At 40.9% G+C, this 20,320-nt stretch overlaps 1 protein-coding gene across 2 annotated transcripts in view; it reads left to right on the forward strand.

The window, feature by feature from the left end:
- thrab (thyroid hormone receptor alpha b) overlaps positions 1-14,900 on the forward strand; it is a 145,610-nt gene extending 130,710 nt beyond the window's left edge. Inside the window, exons 9-11 of one of the 2 annotated variants that reach the window (XM_057357804.1) lie at positions 4,529-4,675; positions 6,763-7,021; positions 7,370-14,893. In XM_057357804.1, the coding sequence (XP_057213787.1) occupies positions 4,529-4,675; positions 6,763-7,021; positions 7,370-7,620 (657 nt within the window). In that variant the 3' untranslated portion in view covers positions 7,621-14,893. Of the gene's footprint in view, positions 1-4,528; positions 4,676-6,762; positions 7,022-7,369 lie in introns of both variants that reach the window. The other variant, XM_057357805.1, reaches the window with a different exon arrangement.
- Positions 14,901-20,320: the final 5,420 nt, after the last annotated feature.

Below are 20,320 nucleotides of genomic sequence, written 5' to 3' on the forward strand. Positions count from 1 at the left end.
ATGTCTCTCTTACAATGTCTTTTGTCATACTGTCTACACGTACTATATGTTTTACCTTTCCTGTCTGTCAGTCTGCTCACAGCAGTTAATTTAAGTTTAGCGCATCTCTGTGATCGAGTCTGTCAACATGGCTTAGCATTTGTTTACACAGCTTTTCGATCATAGTAATGAGTGACAATACGAGCCTTCACAACACAAGACATGGCTTTCTGTTGTGACCAGGCAACTGAGAGCGTTCAGGTGTGTGTTGCTGACAGATATTACAGAAATGCAGTGCTGTCAGACAGGGCCTTTGTGGATATGTCTCTATTTATGAAGAGGAAAGAGAGTTTGGACAGTTATAATCTCTGCGCAGTGACAGCAGCAGGACAATATACCACCCGCTGCCTGACAGGAAACAGGAAGAGCGAATTCAAAATTGAGTTCAGGAGTGACACACAGGCTTAAAAAATTGTGAACTACCTGCATTGGGAGTATTTTCGAGCATTAGGGGCGGGGCAATGTTCAAACATGACTATCTTATTGAGTGTAATCTGTCATCATTTATTCACCCTCATGCTTTTCAAAACCTGTTTACTTACTCTGTCTTCTGTGAAAGACACGCACAAAAAAAAAGATTTTGAGAAATGTCGGTTATGTGTTCGTACAATGGAAGTCAATGAGGGCCAATTGTTGTTTGGTTAACATTTTGTTAAATGTCTTCTATTGTGTTCTGCAGGAGAAAGACAGTCATACACGTTTGTAGTAACACAAGTTATTCTTCAGTATAAAATGACTAAAATGCATATTAAATTCATGAGATGGGCGAGCGAATCTCATCCCAAAGTATTCTCGCCACCTTCTCAACCATTACGAGCGCTATCAAAGCCCAGACACGCACCAATCAAAACACTCGACTCACGTTAGCCGCTGTGACTATCGGCCACATGGGACAAAGAAACCACTTCCTCTTCACCGGAGAACTCCTATAAAACGGGCCATAAATAATCTTGCCTGTATAACCTTTACTACCTAGATATTGCTCCAATAACACTGCGAGGACGGGACCACGCATGACCCCGAAACCCCCCGTCTTCCTCTCTCTCTCTCCATGGAAACATGCTCCCTGTCCAACAGGGGCCGTCTTTAGATCGCTTTGGCGAGGTGTCACGCCAAGTTGGAACGTGCCCAAGGTCTGTGCGACCCCACTACCTCCTGGAGCAAGAGAGAAAGAGGAACTGCTCTGTAAAAATGTGCAGAAATCCACCAGCGCGGCATAGTTAAAACAGTCCCGTCAGCCTGGGACAGTGCAGTGTAAACACAAACACACAGATCTTAAACATCAGCAGAAGTACCTCAGAGGCATATTCTGAAACGCAGAGCAGATTCTTTTCTGTTTTATTTACCGGTTTGTTATTACCTCTCTGTGCGGTCTGCGCTGTAAATTTGCATCAGTATATTTCCTACCAAAGCTTTCCATCAGCTTTAGTGCTAATAAACGGTAATATTAATTAGAGTAATTGTTCTAACAACCAGCTCTCTGAGGTAGAGCGTACCAAGTGAAAGTCGAGCCCTGCGCTGTGTCTCAGTCTCTGAAGAGTGAATCGTGGTCAGATATAAACAGTGTATTGGCTAAAGGCCTGGGCTGCACTTTTATCTGTGCTTTTTTGCCTTCATTTCAGTGTTTTTGTTTGTTTGTTTGTTTGTTTGATCCGAAACAAAGATATAGATGTGATTGCAATGTTTAAAACTTTGGGAACTATCACACATGTGCAGCAGGGAGGTTTTCTCAGAAGCGGCACTGCCTCCTCAGAGAAAAGAAAACCAGAAGAAAATGTAATAAATATTATAAATATAGTATATTTATATACAAAAAAAGAATTAATCATCGTCTTACTACCATGTAAAAATTTAGGGTCACTTGACTGCTTTTCATGATCTTGAAAACGTGTTTGCTAAAAGGCATATCTGAATGTTTAAAATTAGTTATATAGGGAAAATGGCATATTAATACCCATGAATGTATTACATGACTCGGACCATGTAATGAAAAACAATGAGTCAATATGAGCCCAGAAGACATTTCAAATTTCATTTATGCAAAGGCTTGTTTCGAAGGTGCTAAAGTAAAGCATAGTTTAAAATGTGAAATGAATGTCAATAACAAATGAGTTGCCCTAAATATCTTTATCTTGTTGTATTCTTTTCTTTTTATATTTAGATAATCTGTGTATTGTAGGCCTATTGTATTGTATTGCGTTATGGTCTCTGTGTACCGCTGTTGCTGTTTCTGTGCACTGGATGCTTCTTTCACCAAAACAAATTCCTTTTATGTGTAAACATACTTGGCAATAAAGCTCTTTCTGATTCTGATTTCTGATTCTAAATGTAAAACTTAAAGGGATAGTTCACCCAAAAATGAACATTCTGTAATGAATCACTCACTCTCTAGTTGTTCCAAACCTGTATAAATGTCTTTGTTTGGTTGAACACAAAGAAAGATATTTGGAAAAATGTTAGCAACTGACATTTCTGGGGCACCATTGACTACCATAGTAGACAAAAATTTAAATGGTAGTCAAAGGTGCCCCAGAACTGTTTGCTTTCCTAAATTTCTCAAATGATCTTCTTTTGTTTTTAAACGGAACAAAAAAAGATACAATTATTTTTCCTACTGTGATAGTCAGTGATGCCCCAGAAATGTCAGTTGCTAACATTCTTCCAAATATCTTTCTTTGTGTTCAACCGAACAAAGAAATTTATACAGGTCTTGAACAACTTAAGGATGCGTAAATCATGTCCAAATTTTCATTTTTGGGTGAACTGTCCCTTTAACCTTGCTTTTCCTCTTTCGCTTTATTTGCTAAGAATTTACACTATTAAGTTGTTATTACCATATGTTAAAAAGGTGTGAATGTGGCGTGGGCTGTAGAAACAGATATGCCACTTTTGAGTCACAGCCGTGCCTTGCATTCAAATGAAATATGCGATGGCCAGCTGTTGTAAACTCTTTTCAAATCGCAGTTATTGCACGTCTGCTCTCGAGTAATTGCATCTATTTTGACTCAAGTCATGTAAACCGCCTCTTACTACATACATAGTTGAACGTTGCTCTAAATTCAGAGGCCAACTTGGCTGTTTGTCCAGAGTTTTCAGATCACTGACCTCTAATCTACCCTGAGGATAGCATGCGCCGAGGTATTCCAAAGTTGACATAACTCAGGAGCCAGAACCACACGTCTATCCCTGTTACTGCTGCCGGATTTGCTTTTTGTTCCGTGTGTCCGTACTTTTATTTCATATTTGTCCTTTAATTAAAAAAAATGCTGTTTGCTCAATCCATGCTGGATTTACAGACAGTCATGGTCATGGGCGACGTTAGATGTGGGCCTACAGAGATGAAGCCCTTAATGTTTTTCCCCACAAACTTTTAGTACCTGGTAATTTATGTCACTAATAAAACCATTCAGAGCTTCAGTTCTGGTCTTTAATTCAGATGTAGTCATGCAAGCCAGACATTTGACTATTGGCATGAAGTCTAACCATGTTGTGCTTTATTCTGCGTGTAAGAACATGGCTCAGCAATCAGGTTTGCAGACAACCCTAAAGAAATTGGCAGATCTGTTATTTCAATGCTGTGGTCAGTTTCCCTTTATCCAGATGTAACTCTCAAAACAAAGCAGAATACAGCTTTGCTTAAGGAATGTGCGGACTTGAAAATACTCGGTTTGACGTTTGCGGCTTCGGCATATTAGCTTTTCTTATGTCATGCAACTTGTAAATACAGTGTTGGCAAATAAAAACATATTTTTTCTCATAAGCCTACAAACATAAACAGTATTTATCACAACTATAGAAATGTTTTTAAGCAGTTGTAAACATTTACATTACAGTTTACATTACATGCAGTGAAGTGAACAAGATTTTACATTTTATATATTTATTTTAGGTCTGATGCTAGGGGGAGCTTTTTAGTTTGAATAAAAATGACTTCAAAGAGATGTAATGTTTCACCATATTTTTAAAGGGACATAACCCACTGTTACACAGATTCAAGAATGAAAGGTTAGGAATCGGATACCTGATATAAAATAAAATTTTCAATTCCTCTTATCAATTCCTGTATGCACATTTTCAGAAATGTGCATGTGTTAACTTATGATCTGCTGATATCTTAGTATAAGCCCTTATGAAAATTAACCATATTTTTACCAACCATATTTTTACTGTATACATTTTTTGTGTATATACACAAAACGATGCTCATAAATATATGTATATATTTATTCAATAAGCAGGCCAAATTACCATACAGGTTGATATCTAAATGTTTTACTTCATTTTTTTACAACTTTGGAATGGAAACTGGAAATCGACAATAAGCAGAATCGATAAATTGGTAAAGATGGAACTGATAAAATTCAAACGATACCCAACGCTACCCAGGAATAACCACTAGGTCTTGCTCCTAACACTGTTTGCGGTTCTTTAATGAGGTTGACTCTTGTAAAAAGCTATATTAACTCTCAGTGAATCTGTCTGTTCACAGCCGGAGGACATTGGACAATCTCCAGTTGCCCCCACATCAGACGGGGACAAAGTAGATCTGGAAGCCTTCAGCGAGTTCACCAAGATCATCACACCGGCCATCACACGCGTCGTCGACTTTGCCAAAAAACTGTCCATGTTTTCGGAGGTGAGTGTGGTGTGCAGTTAAAGATTTGTTTTTGTTTGTAATTGTATAATATTTTTTACAGCCATTAGCGACTTGAATTTATTTGTGGTTGGAAGTAATTAGCGTGTTGGAGGTAACGCTTCCTCTCTTGTAATTACAGTAGATCCTAACCTCTGTCAGTTGAAGATATTCGGCTTTCCAGCCAAAATGATTCAGCTGATAGAACAGCAATGCATAGTTTGGGAATATGTCAGTGTGTGTGTGTGTGTGTGTGTGTGTGTGTGTGTGTGTGTGTGTGCGTGTGTGTTTGCGTGGGCAGGTCGACATATGTGCGTTATCTCTCACATTGGGAAGATTTGTACAGTTGTGGCTTTGGTGAGCGTGTGTGTAAACTTGCATGCGATATTGCCACATTGCGTCAGTCGAAGCTATGTGACATTCTCTCCATATTTAAAATTCACAAACTCTCCTTAAACAGCAAGTGTGAACATTCTTGCACAGTAGACTACACAACACCCTCATGACAGGAAATGTGTTATCATAAATTTACAATCTCATCCACTGGATCCATCGAGTGTTATGCCCAGTGTATTTTGTACGTTGATGTATATACAGACCTGGAGTCCATTCCAAATTTGAATGTATTCAGCATTTCTAGATGTATTGTGGCCATTCCAGTCCAGTGTCTGTTGAATTTCAATAAAATCAAACCTCAGGAGTGACAAAGTCATCCAACAGCAATGTGGAAGACTGACAGCATAAACTTGTTTTCTTTGCTGTATTAGAGGTCTGAAAAAATCATTTTTTTTTTGAAAAGTCATTATTTTGACCTGTTTCTCCAGTTACATGTTCTGCAAATAAAGGCAAATAGAAACAATCTTTTATTTTGAAATTTGGGAGAAATATTGTAGAATGAAACAAAAATTGTCATTTTAACACATACCTATAAATAGTAAATTCAGAAAAACTGGAAATAATTTGAATTTCTTAATTTTCTTTTCGTGGCTTTACGTTCCACATTTTGTAAAACACATTGGCACACTCTGAAAAACTGTGAGTGTGAGGGACAGCTTCCATTTTGCGTGTTGTTTTTATAAATGATGTGAAACGTTTTATACATCAGTGTAAACATTATTTCAGTCCGCTGCCAGATTGCCTTCATTTTTTCCTGTGTTCTCTTCACTGTTTGAGTTTCAGGCTTGACTGGTATATAACAATATTTGAAATGCATTTCAGAAGCCACATGGTTTATTGACAAAAGAGTTTCAATGTTTTCAAGGACTTACTGTAGCCCTCAGTGCCGATTATGGGCCATTATGTGGTATAAAAGCATAGTAGTATTTGCTGCTTCAGAATGAATGCGTTAACATTCAATTAATTGAATTGTTTATACACAGTATTATTTTTTACTAAACTGACTGAACCCACAGTGCAAGTACACATGTTTTTCATTAAATGTTGGAGAAAGTGCCTGTTTATAAGTTATTTTCTTAAACATTTGACAGAATGATTAAGAAGAGTAAAGCCATTTTGCTATATTGAATTTTAATTATCATCAAATCTGAATATAAAATATCATCCACGAGTGTTACGCTGTAATTTATGGAAATGTTTATGTAAACAGCAGAGGACTGTATACTTGCACATGTTTGGTTATGTTCATAAAGCATGAAAAAAATCAGATTTGCGTTTTTGAGTTTGTTTAATAATAAAAGCGTAATATTAACAACACATGCCGTTATTTTACGAGTATAGTTATTTTTGTAAATTCAGTTATTAATTTGTGCTGTGGACTTTGTCAACATTTGTTATGTGAAATATCTTGTTCAGGGCAGTACCAAATTAAAAACAAACTACAATTTGTATGATTCCTCTTACTCTCTTATTATACAGTACATGCTCTTATTTGTATGATTATCCTCTTTTCTTTTATTTATTTCTATTTCTCTTATATTAAAGTTTTGCAGATTCTGAAGGGGTATGTAAAATTTCAAGGTCGACTCTAGGTTGACTTTTTTCCTTAAGGACCTAATAAAATAGCTATCAACATTTTTTCAGACTATATTTGATTGACAGCTTATGTATTGTGTGATTTCTAATTTGTGTAGCTGCCTTGTGAGGATCAGATCATTTTGCTGAAGGGCTGCTGTATGGAGATCATGTCCTTGCGTGCTGCGGTCCGGTATGACCCTGAAAGCGAGACCCTGACACTCAGCGGAGAGATGGCCGTCAAGCGAGAGCAGCTGAAGAACGGAGGCCTGGGCGTGGTGTCTGATGCCATCTTCGACCTGGGCAAGAGCCTGGCGCAGTTCAACCTGGACGACTCCGAAGTGGCCCTGCTACAGGCCGTACTGCTCATGAGCTCAGGTGAGGAGATGCCACGATGTTTTCTTCCATACAGTATATCCATTTTTGTGAGCTTGTCGCAATGCATTGTGGGCTACATATATCAAAGTTCTTATCTTATAAAGCAGCCTAAATGTGCGTTTGTTTTCTCTGCTGATTCAACTTGAAACCAGTTTGCTTAATGCTGTAGTGGTGCTCTTATCATTGTGAAATAGGGGTAAGATAAGGCGTTTTCAAATTATTTATGTACTTGCTTTGTAATTTTTTTACCCAAAAAGTTACAGATTGCAGCTTTAACTAGATGAAATGAGTCCGTCGTTGGAGTAGATGTGGGTCAGTAATGTTCACACGGTATTGTCTTTGTTCCAGATCGCACAGGCCTGACATGCATGGAGAAGATCGAGAATTGTCAGGAGATGTTCCTCCTGGCGTTCGAACACTACATCAACTATCGCAAGCACAACATTCCCCATTTCTGGCCCAAGCTGCTGATGAAGGTGACGGACCTGCGCATGATCGGAGCCTGCCACGCCAGTCGCTTCCTGCACATGAAGGTGGAATGCCCCACCGAACTCTTCCCTCCGCTTTTCCTGGAGGTCTTTGAGGATCAGGAGGTGTGAGGTTGCCGAGGAGCCGCGGCAGGAGAATCAGGAACTTTTTTTCGAAACCGTGTTTCTCACCCCTTCTCACGGCCCTCCACGCACCAAACTCACCAGCAGCAGCTGCATAGGTGGGGGTCCTCACCAAAACGGCTTTCATACGGGGTTTCAGCCGACAGCTTTTTTTTACAGAATGCTCAGCCCTCCCCGTCTACCAAACTCTGTGCGCTTGGCCCTTCTGTCTGTGTATAATGTCTTATATCAACACCGTAGACACACAACATACAGATATATAAACACACTCACTCTCAAGTCAAGTACAGACTAAAAACCTCCAGAGAGGTTATATACATTACACAAACAGACACTGCACTGCTGTCATGACTTCTCTGTAATTCAGAGCTCGGAGGAGAATGTCAACTCCGTCTGCTAAGACTGGACGGCGAGGGCTTCGCTGGCATACGCTGCGTCGCAGCTCACATAGATTCCTCTCACCAGTTTGTGAAGTGGTCAGTTAATTTCAGCCGTCTCGAGAGGTTACAGTACAGTATATACCCACCGCAGATACTTCGAGTCCGCCCTAACGCGGAGCTTTCTGAACGGACCTCATTATTCTCTTGCTTGCTCAATTGAGCCTGTGTGTTGGAGATTTCTGAACCAAATCAGGTGCTATATTTAACTCAAGCTTCTCAAAATGATTTGGGACCTTTAGAGAACACACCCTCCCTACGGCTTTTCAGTGCACGCTCGGGGGTGCCGCTCACGAATGCCGTGTGCGCGCCGCTTTGTGCTCCGTCACGCTGGCCCTTTCAGAATGATAAATGAGCTCTTCTGTCTCTCACGAAAGTCACGCAGAGAGAGAGAGAGAAGGGATAGGTTTCACCCCCGAGATTTGTTGACACGCATCTGAATGGCACTGAATTGTATGTTTTGCAGGTGTTGGGAGGGAGTCAGTATTAAAATCCTCTCGGACCCAGCACACACACACACAATTATACTCAAACACACCTCAAAACTCGGATGCCTCATTTTTACTGTATGCACTATGGCGCTGTTGTTCCGGACCCCCATGCGGGGCTTTGGCGGTCCGGTCCAGCCCCTCTGTGCGCCGCTCAGATGCTACTGTTGCCCGGTCTGTGTGAAAACACATACACACTCCTAACGGGCCCTGGTAGACTGGCTGTTGTTGTTTTTCTTTTGTTTGTTTGTTTGTTTTACCTCAAACGTGGGCACACCTCCAGCTGGCTGTGGATCCAAGACTGCCTCTGTGCTGACAGGTTCTACCTCACCTCTGAACGCAGGGCAGCTACACACCCTCAGCCTCCTCACACACAAACACACACACACTGACAGCCATAAAACAACACAAGAGGAGGAAAAAACTTTCTCAGACTCTCTCAGTTGTCACACAGTTGTAATACCACTGAAGACAGGAGGGCCCGCCATTCCTTTTCGTAGCCTGTCAGACTCCAGGTTTCTTAACTCTGGGCTGAGAGAAAAAATTCTGTATTTCTGTTCTTTGCGTGTGGGACCACGTGTCACTTTGAAAATTCCGTCAAAACGGGAGCTCATTTCGGCTGACAGCGAACTCGACCGTACAAGCCGCTGACAATGAAGAGGAGCTGAGCAGAGAGTTCGAACGTGTGAGAAGATGGACCCAAGGAGGCCAGGGCCTAAACCGAATGGGTCTATCGCCGTTTTTTCGATTTCATTATTTCAGAACCAAACAAAGATCGACTGCAAGTCGAGTGAGGCTGGTTTCTTCAGGGTGCTGGAGAGAGAAAAAAGGAGGAGGGACAGGGGAGTTGGGGCAACTAAGAGCACTTAGCTTTGAAAGAGGCTTCATGGACAATTCCCGAGGCACCTCCAAGGGGTTTTTGCACTAAGGCATGATGGGAAACACCCCCCTCCCCTCGCTTTTCCACAGCGGCTGATTGGTGTTTAAGGCGTGCACTCTTTCCAAAGGACACTTCCCCATCCTCTCTGTCAAACATAGGCCACACCTCCATGTGCTCTTGGCCACACCCTCAGAGTCAGTATTAAGTCAACTAGTTTTTCTCTCAGCAACAAATGGTGGAACGGTCTTACACACACACACACACCCTTTGTCCTCGCCCCTTTGAAGCCAGCTGTGGCTTTAGATGATCACCAAACAGAAACGGACCTTTCCCTTGTGTGACAAGGGAGCAGCCGTAGCCATGCAAGGAATGGCAGCACCGCATGAATGTGAACGAGGATGAAAGAGGATCCTCGCTCTATAATGGGAGGTTGCAAAGCAAAGAAGACAGCCAATCGTGGGCTGCTGATCACAATGAATGGAGGTAAAACCAGGATAAACCCAGGACGGTTGCGTGTCCACCTGAACCTCACACAGTTCATCGCCAAGAGGGAAGCAGCATTCGGAAAATGGCGACGGAGGTTCTGATTGGCTGATAGCGGAGGGTTGATGCTGCTTTACCTTTTGAATTTTATTCGAGAGAAAGAGTTAAAAAAGATGATGCAAATAATTACAAACCCAAAAAAACAAATTATAAAGATGACTCCAGAACAAAGTTAAAATGGAGCTGATTAAGCTGTTGGTTTTGTTCAGTTTTCTTTTTATGTTTTTAACTAAAATAATGTGTTTGTTCGTTTTTGATGCTTAACTGCTCTATGTAAGAGAGAAAACAACAGCCGTAGTCACTTTTTTGACCATGCGTGCAGTGTAAACTAGACGAAATGTCACCTGTTTTTCACCTCACTATAGTTTGTATTGATAAGTCAACTGCTCTGTTTGTCTGTGTATCTGTCCTTTGTCCGTCTTTTTATCAAGAGGAATTTACAACAAGAAAACAGGAATATTTTCTTTTTTATATTTTGTTTTCTTTTTTTATGAAAGAAGACTAGAAAATGAGAATACAAAAAAAGGAAAAAAAACTGAAACACAATCTACTCATACCTCACACAACACAATGCTTAAATGAACTTGAGAAGAGTTGTTCTCTGTATGGCACTTGTGTCCGAGTGCATCCAATGTGTCGAACCGTACGACGGGGTGCGCGCGCTTGTTGCGCGTGAGCATTCATGAGATCGCAGAAACACGTGGCTTCCTCTTCAGGCTTCAATGCGAGAGCCCATTTACGTTGGTTTCAAACATGGCTTATTGATTCAGACAGGAATCGGCGCGAAGGCTGAAGGTGAAGTTGTGTGTATCTGTGACAGCAGAGGGTGCTTCATGGTATTGAATGTAGCTGACAGAACAAGAACCTCACTTCAGGTCACCAGCAGAGTGGACAGTACTGTCAAAATGATGTTACACAAACAACTTACTAAGCATATATTGCCCGCCTTCGAGGTGCAATACTTTGTTCAGTTTTGTTCTGTTGATTTACTTTTCTTTTTTGTACTTGTACAATGTTTTGGCCATAACCAAGGATGTAAATACAAAACGAAGATATTTAAATCACTATATGTTAACCATATGCAACTTCACATACTGGATGTTGAGGGCCAGAACCGAGCCACGCCGGCTGATCCCGATAGTTTGTAAAGTAAAAAGAAAACCGCTTACGTAGCTCTGTAAATGCTTCGCACATGTGTACGTGTGCTTTTATGTGCACTCGCAAGCGCGCATGTAAGATACTGATATGAAGAAGTGCCCCATGAAATTAACAATCCGACCCCGTGCCTCAGCTTACCTCCCTCCGCCCTGCGCTTATACCATGTTAATGGCATGCTGACCGCTCTTTTCCAACAGGGTCATGATGGTTGATCTGTAGGTTAGATGGTAGAGATGTACAAAAAGAGGCATTCAGAGAATGAGGAAGAGCTTTATACCCCCAAAACAATGTCTGGTACCCAGAAGCACTTATATAGCTGGCCGACCCACTGCCAATTCGATTTCTCAGGCTCCTAGAGCTCCATGCGTCCATACACATTTGCACATGCGCTTAACAGAAATGAGGAGAACAGTAGATACTGGTTTTGTTTTTTATTTGCTTTGGTGGTGGTTTTGTTTTGTTTCATACCCTTTAAACAAATGTTCATTTTTGTGTTTTCTTTTTTCTTCAAAGAGAAGGAAAAAATGCCCAGTAGCAAGAATGTCTATGCAATGCTCTACCCTCTGATAGCATGCTGGCCGTTCCATTAAGCCCCGGTAAATGGGCGTGTCTAACACTCCCACCTCAAAGCCCCACCCACTGCAACTGCATGAGCCTCAGTGAGTTTGTCTGTTCATCAGTCAGTCGATCTCATAGACATGGGAAGGAACACCGAACCTGCTGCCCGAGATCTGCTCTGTTAAACGGAGCCAGAGACCTCACAAACACGGGCGGCAGCTCAACTCTCCGCTGATCTTCGATGTCATCCGCTGTTGTTTGTATGAATGTGTTTGTGTAAAACGCTCTCTTGGTTTGGTGGATTGGTATTGCCTATTAGAAACCAAAAAAGTCAACATTGTGGCCCACTTTAGCTGGATTTGATAACAGATTAAAGCTGGTGAATGAAACATCTCCAATGAGCTGAAGTGATCAATAAATGCTCTTACTGTTTTTTTATTAACCAGTTATAGACACTTACTTGGCTTACAGTACTTAGTAGTGGTACTTGAATCTACCAATGTTAAAGCTGAAGTGTTTAATTTTGTTAAAATGTATTATGCAATTATATAAAATGTATTAGTATGCAGAGAAAGGTTAGCTTTATTTTATTTAAGTGCGAGTATTGAAACTAGTATACAAAATTGACAACCAATGGCATGAGATTTGGGCGGAACTATCTGGCCAACCAATTGCAAGTAGAGAAATTGTTTAGGAAAAATGATAGAATCACAATATTTTCAATTGTATTTGGTGATGCTATTAACACAGAAATTACACACTTTAGCTTTAACATACAAGGCGTCTGGAGAGCATGCAGTTCAGCAACTGGATTTTAACAAGTGCACCACATTCATAAAATCGAGATGCACAAACCCAACTGTCGAGTTTAACTAGCCGCTCTCGACACTGTGATGTCAAAGCCCTCAATTTCGGTGCACTACTGCTAAGTTGAATGTAAGTGTCTTAAAATGATTCGATTTGTGTTCTTGAATATGTTGAAGTGTGTTGAAAATGCACCCAGCCATGAGAGTGTGCGCAGAGAGCGGGGAAGGTGTCCAAAACATGTTTCAAATGAGACTGGAAAGGAAAGCTATTGAAGGATTCTCTCAGGTATCAACAAAATAAAAAAGATGAAAAAAGAAATATAACAAACTTTTTTTAATAAATGTTGAAAAATTCCAGCCACACCCTTTTGTTAGCTCATCATTCTTTGCTCTCTGAGTTTATGATGTGCTGTTTGTGTCCTGTGGTCTTTTTCCATTTATTGTTCATCATATTTTTCTCTCGCCGCACTACACACATTTCTCCTGCACTCCATCTTGGGGCTGGTTCAAATGAGCTTGTAACAGGCTGTCATATAAAGTTTCAGCAGTGAAACACATCTCTGCTCATGTCAACATTTAAGCCGTGAGCCCGTATTTCTGCAAAACAGTTCTTGATACGAGCAAGAGGCAAAAGGTCAAATTAATTATGTTTTATATGAAAAACTGTCCAGCAGATTCAGACAACGCTGTTTTAAAATGTGAACAACCTGTCACATGCAATTTTATCATCCGTTTCCTTATCTTAAGGTAAAAGGTTAAATGTTCATATTCATGGAAAGGATCCTACTTAAAGACCTCATGAGTTCGCTTGACAATTGTTGTTTTCTGTCGTATGTTGACATTTTTGCATCACAGACCAATTTTTGGTCTAGAGGGCATACGATAAAGTATTTGTAGCGCAAGTTATCAATACGTTTGGTTTGTTTTCCTTAAAGAGAAAGGAGAAATAATGTGAATTTTGTCAATAGGAGTACATTAGCATACAGCTAATATTAAAGCTAATAGACACAAAATTACATTTTTGTTTTCGTGGGGTCTTTAATGACCATCAAAATATCCATCATTTGGACTTTGTGTGCATGTTTTTGTGCTGTGAATATGTGCCAGCTGGTGGTTGTGAGCGTGTTTGTGCATCTGTTTTGTAGCGATCCTGTGGCTGAATTTGCTGACTGAGTCTTTTGTTGTTGGACCTTCGAGCATGCATTGAGGCTCTTTTGATGCAGTAAAGAAACAAATACCATTTAAAACTGAGAGTATTTCTTTGAGGAATGCACACTGAGGGTGTTACATGTTGGTGAAGGACAGCGGAGTTCAATGATTTGCATTTAGTTCCAACTTCAAGCAGAATCACTAATGATTTTCAGTCGCTAATGGAACATTTGTTTTACTCTATCACATGAACAGCACATTCATTGGTCGAGGCGGTTGCTGTTCCCCTTGTGCTTTTTGTATTGAGTGAAGTTCGCGTACTTGAAGGTACAGTCATGATTTGCTCGTGGGCTCCAGAGACAATGTCATCCGATGTAATTAAACGCTAATTGGAAAGTAATTCCTCCTCATTAAAAAAAGAGAAGCAGTCCAACTCTATGCCGTTTACTTGGAAAGGAGATGACTTTATTTTGGCAGCGTAGCCTGAAAACGGTTCTCAGCTAGTTTGGAGATGGCATTTAAGTGGTGCTAGTAGTCCTTAATATAAATTCTGAGATATAAGCTGTCATCCCCTCAACCAAATTTCCTGCTTGAATGTTTTGTGTTTTTGTGCGGTTGGTATTGTCTACAGAAATATTTTATTTCAAATGCATAAACAGAGAGGAATGTGCAGATGTGTTTAGCCAGTCACACAAGAACCTATTTTTATGGCCAATATTTGTGATGGTAATATTATGCAAAGAAAGCTACGTCTTGGAAATTCTTATGCAAAGTTTGTCAGGTCTTTTTAAACGGCTGCTTTCGAATCGGCTTGCTCAGGTTTATTTTCAGGACGTTTATCAAACTTGTTTGTTGGATGTTTTTAAAAAACGACATTCGTGGAATGAAATGTATCTCACAATACAGGTGCAAACAAAAAGGTTCATATATCAAGGTTTTTCTTTCTAGTTATTTGTGTACACCTGATTTATATGGATTACAATGCACACATGCACGTCTTGTTATGTTGTCATTCTTGTCTCAGTGGTCCGCTGGTTATTTGCCAAATCTTTCATGTGTTTGATCTATTTTGTATTGAATGAGGAGACAAACCAGTATAGTTTATAAAGTAAGTTAAATCTTCATATATCTGGGTTGTTGTTTTTTTAATCCCAGCAAAAACAGTTCACTTTTGGTCACCAATAAACTATAGTCAAAATGACTACAGGACCTTAAATAATATATTCACTGCCTACTTTTGTGCGATTAGATTTTTCTCAATTTACTGTATTTATCTTTTGCTTACCAAGAATGTAAATATTAAAATATTGAATATTTAAAATAAGTTCAAGTCACTTTTGTGATATCGAGGCCAGAATGCAACCCGTTATGTGCACACATCTATAAATAGTGTTTTGCGCACTCACAAACTTGTATGTTAAGTACACAAAGCAATAGCAAACTCCGTGCTCATAATCAAGTGAATTAAATTTCTTTCTTGGAAATCAATTATCAATCAGCAGGACAAAGCTTTTATAAATGTTGCATCAATGAGAAACTGTATTTTTTCAGCGGCTAAACAGCAGAATCAGAATCAGAATCAGAATCAGAAGAGCTTTATTGCCAAGTGTGCTTGCACACACAAGGAATTTTCTTTGGTGTTGGAAGCTTCTAGTACAGACATTTAACACAATGACAATACAATATAATACGATTTACAGTCTAAAAGATTCTAAATTGTGCATATATAAAAATAAAGACTATTTTACAGAAAATGGGGGATAATAACATATAAGAGACATTGTACCGGGTAGTATATAGTAGAATAAACATATTAACAGATTGTATGTACACTTGTGCAAATGGATAATTTAGTAAGTAGAGGTAGTGTTATATACATGTATACATAAGATGTAGATATAATAAGGCACTATAGTGCACACTATAGGAGTAGTGGAAGTGGAATATTGCTCTTAAGGAGCAGTTATCTGTTTAGGAGGGAGATTGCCTGGGGGAAGAAGCTGCTTCTGTGTCTGGAAGTCCTGGTGTTTGGTGCTCTAAAGCGCCGGCCAGAGGGCAGCAGATCAAAGAGTTTGTGTGCTGGGTGTGTGGAGTCAATGATGATTTTTCTTGCCCTGTTTTTCACTCTGGAATCGTACAGGTCCTGAAGTGTGGGCAGAGGAGCACCAATAATTTTCTCAGCACTACGAACTGTCCGTTGTAGTCTTCGTAGGTCTGATTTGGTGGCCGAGCCATACCAAACAGTAATTGAAGTGCACAGAACAGATTCGATGACCACTGAGTAGAACTGGGTCAGTAGCTCCTGTGGTAGGTTGAACTTCCTCAATTGACGGAGGAAGTATAACCTCTGCTGGGCCTTCTTTACAATGGAGTCTATGTGGGACTCCCACTTCAGGTCCTGAGAGATGGTGGAGCCCAGGAACCTGAATGACTCCACAGTATCCACAGTGCTGTCCAGGATGGTGAGGGGAGGAAGTGATGGAGGGTTCCTTCTGAAATCCACTATCATCTCCACTGTCTTGAATGCATTCAGCTCTAGGTTGTTTTGACTACACCAGGCAGCCAGCTGAGCAACCTCCTTTCTGTAGGCAGATTCATCACCATCTTGAATAAGGCCAATGACTGTGGTGTCATCTGCAAACTTCAGGAGTTTGACAGAAGGGTCTGTAGAGGTGCATTCGTTTGTGTAGAGTGAATATAGCAGTGGAGAAAGAACACATCCTTGAGGAGCTCCGGTGCTGATGGTACATGTGCTGGATTTAAATTTTCCCAACCTCACTAGCTGCTGCCTGTTCGACAGGAAGTTAATAATCCACTGACAGGTAGAGGTTGGCACAGAGAGCTGGGTAAGCTTGGGCAGGAGGAGGTCTGGGATTATGGTGTTGAAGGCCGAGCTGAAGTCTACAAACAGGATCCTGACGTAAGTCCCTGGTCTGTCTAGGTGTTGTAGGATGTAATGCAGTCCCATGTTTACTGCATCGTCCACAGACCTGTTTGCTCGGTAAGCAAACTGGAGGGGATCAAGAAGTGGTCTGGTGATGTCCTTCAGGTGGGCCAGTACAAGTCTCTCAAATGACTTCATGACCACAGATGTTAAAGCAACAGGCCTGTAGTCATTAAGTCCAGATATTTTGGGTTTCTTCTGTACAGGGATGATGGTGGAGCGTTTGAAGCATGAAGGGACTTCACACTGCTCCAAAGATCTGTTAAAAATATTAGTGAAGATGGGCGACAGCTGCTCCGCACAGACTTTCAGGCAGGAGGGTGAGACATTGTCTGGGCCTGGTGCTTTTCTGATCTTTTGTTTGCGGAAAAGCTGGCAAACATCCTCTTCGCAGATCTTAAGTGCAGGTTGAATGTCAAGAGGAGGTGTTAATGGTATAGCAGAGATAGGGTCAGGGCGGGTGTGAAGGGTGAGACTCTGCATTTCAAAACGACAATAGAAGTCGTTCAGGTCGTCAGCCAGTCGTTGATTACCCATAGACTGAGGGGATGATGGCTTGTAGTTGGTAATGTCTTTCAGGCCTTTCCACACCGATGCAGGGTCGTTGGCTGAAAACTGGTTCTTCAGCTTTTCAGAGTAGCTTCTCTTAGCTGCTCTTATCTCCTTTGTCAGTGTGTTTTTGGCCTGATTATACAAGACTTTGTCCCCACTTCTGTAAGCATCTTCTTTGGCCTGACGAAGCTGTCTCAGTTTCATTGTAAACCATGGTTTGTCATTGTTGTATGTTAAGCGAGTCCTGGTGGGAATACACATGTCCTCACAGAAGCTGATGTAGGATGTCACTGTGTCAGTTAACTCATCCAGATCAGTGGCTGCAGCTTCAAAGACACTCCAATCCGTGCAGTCGAAACAGGCTTGTAAGGCCCGCTCTGTTTCGCTGCTCCATCTCTTTGCTGTTCTTGCTACAGGCTTGGCAGATTTAAGCTTCTGTCTGTAGGTCGGAAGAAGATGAACCAGGCAATGATCAGAGAGACCCAGAGCTGCTCTGGGAACAGAGTGGTATGCATCCCGTATTGTGGTGTAACAGTGATCCAGAATGTTGCTGTCTCTGGTGGGGCATGTGATATGCTGCCTGTATTTTGGCAGCTCACGGGAGAGGTTTGCTCTGTTAAAGTCCCCAATAATAATAATAAGAGAATCCGGGTGTTGCTGCTCCGTGTCAGTGATGTAATCCGCCAGCTGTTGCAGCGCCGCGCTCGCACAAGCATGTGGAGGAATGTAAACATTCACGAGAATAAATGAGGAAAACTCGCGTGGCGAATAAAAAGGTTTGCAGTTGATAGAGAACGCTTCTAAGTACGAAAAGCACATCTTCTTCAGTGTTGTTATATCTCTGCACCAACCTTCGTTTATATAAAAACATAATCCACCACCACGTGTCTTCCCTGTTGACTCGGCAATGCGATCCGCTCTGAACAGCTGAAAACCCGGCAGATGTAACGCGCTGTCCGGTATGGTGTCATTGAGCCATGTTTCTGTGAAACACAGCGCAGCGGAGTTGGAAAAATCTTTGTTTGTCCTGGTGAGTAAGAGTATTTCGTCCGTTTTGTTGGTAAGGGAGCGGACATTCGCCAGGTGTATACTCGGCAGCGGGGTCCTAAATCCGCGTCGTCGGAGTCTGACGAGCGCACCCGCTCGCTTTCCCCGCTTGCGTCTTTTAGAGCGTTTGTACAGAGCTGCCGCTCCTCCGAGTAAAATGTCCAGTAAGACGTCTGAATTTTCAAAATTAGGGAAAAGATTGATAGAAGGGCATTGCTTAATGTTAAGCAATTCGTCCCTGGTAAAAGTGATTAAAGAAGAGTAGCTTAAAATGTACAGCAGCTTGTATGTACAGCATAAAGTTAGTTAACTGTTATGATCTGAATACACCCCCAACCATCTCAAAAGGTATAAACACATTTCTCTTGCCCCAAGGTGTTCCCATTTTATCTCTTTGTCTGTTGGTCTTTTCTACAGTCCAGTATAGTCTGACTTTTCATCAATAGAAACCATTTTCTTTTCATCGGATAGTTAAAGATGAACACAAAGGTGCAGGCTTTCACTCTCTGTAAATAGGCTACACTTAAAAAGAATGGAATATTGGCTTGGATTTTGTGTCTTGTAGAGTTGATTTACCAATGACAGGTCTGAGGCCAGTATAGATCATTTTTCAAAACGTAAACAAACCGAAACTTCGTGTTTCAGTGTTTTATACTACACAAGTGTTAAGCAAATTTAAACAAAGACAACATTTTAAGTTAATTTAAAGAATTAAACATCGTTAAGACTTAATTTATACATTTTTTATGTGAACATTAAAGGTGCAGTGAACTGGCCGTTTTTATTGTTTTATACTATTGTCTGAGGTCTACTTATGACGTTCGCGTGGTTTTTACATTCGGAAACATCAAAATCAATAAGTAATAGACTATTTTCTACCCTGGTTTTGAGGCCGGCTGCGGAGAAATGCTCCATTTTTAAGGGGGGGCCGCATAGAAGACTTGGAAGTAAACGCCCACTGCTATGATTGGATAGCAGCTTGCGTAGTTGACTTAGTTGGAATCTGGTTAGACACGTAACGTGATTTTACTCAAATTTACAGACTTATTTCCCGGATGTGATGGCAAGGCTTGGCATGGCGTTGGCATGGCGTATAGTTTGTATAGCCTATAGTTGTATATGGCGTTTAGTGATATATGACCGTAATAATTTTAGTCTCTCCGCAAATCCCGTATCAACCTGTGACTTGTTCATGAATCCGCGTTGAAATGAAGCAAACAAACGCTCAATGTTTTCCCCATGTGAGCTGGAACGTCTTTAAAAATGAACTTCAACCACGCATTCCTACTGTCGGAATCCGAAGGAAGGTTATGCAACGACTGTGTTCTTCCACAACCAGGCACTGCACAATATTTTGCGATCTTTAACGGCATGATGCTTACACTCACTCTATATGGTTCCGTGTAGCTTGTGTTCAGTACTGTCATGAGCGAACCAGTGGGCAGGGCTCGAGAAGTAGGCGTTGATATTCTTCTGTGGAGGCGGTGTTCAACCTATAGATAGGTGCATTCCAGAACGTTCACTGAGCCTCATGTCAATAACAGTTGTAATCTCAGTAACAAGGGCATTTTCAGGTCTGACACTTACAGGACGTTCGCTTGAATACGATTCCCTCTTATAACGGGTTAAAACTGTGGTCCTAGTTCACTGCACCTTTAACTAAAAACTGAAACAGGTTATGGTACGAGTGTTGTTTACGTCTTGTAAAATGGTGTTTAGTATGTTTTTTTTCTAGATTCGATAGTAATACAGAGGCCAGTTTTGATACATTAAAGTTTTTCCATAAAGTTGTAGGCTGTGCATGTTGTGTGTGCATGCATTTTTGCTGTTTGTTTCTGCTTTTGGTGCTGTTTTTGTTATTTTAAGACGTGATGCTTTTGTCATCCTGCCTTTTCGCACCTTTTGAGGCCTGATTCCAAAAACCAAAAATGTACTGTATATAGGAAACGTGCAAATAGATATTCTCGCCATACATTATCATTATAGACTATAGGTATTTACATTCAGTGTATGCTTTTAGGTGCCAGAATGGAAAGATGGAAATAATTTGATTTTGTGGTCCAGTTTTATGAGGGACGCTAGTTTGTTATTGAATCTCAATTCAGTGTTTTTGGGAGTGTTTTACT

This window comes from Triplophysa rosa, linkage group LG18 (assembly GCF_024868665.1).
Source record: "Triplophysa rosa linkage group LG18, Trosa_1v2, whole genome shotgun sequence".
NCBI classification, from domain to species: Eukaryota; Metazoa; Chordata; class Actinopteri; order Cypriniformes; family Nemacheilidae; genus Triplophysa; species Triplophysa rosa.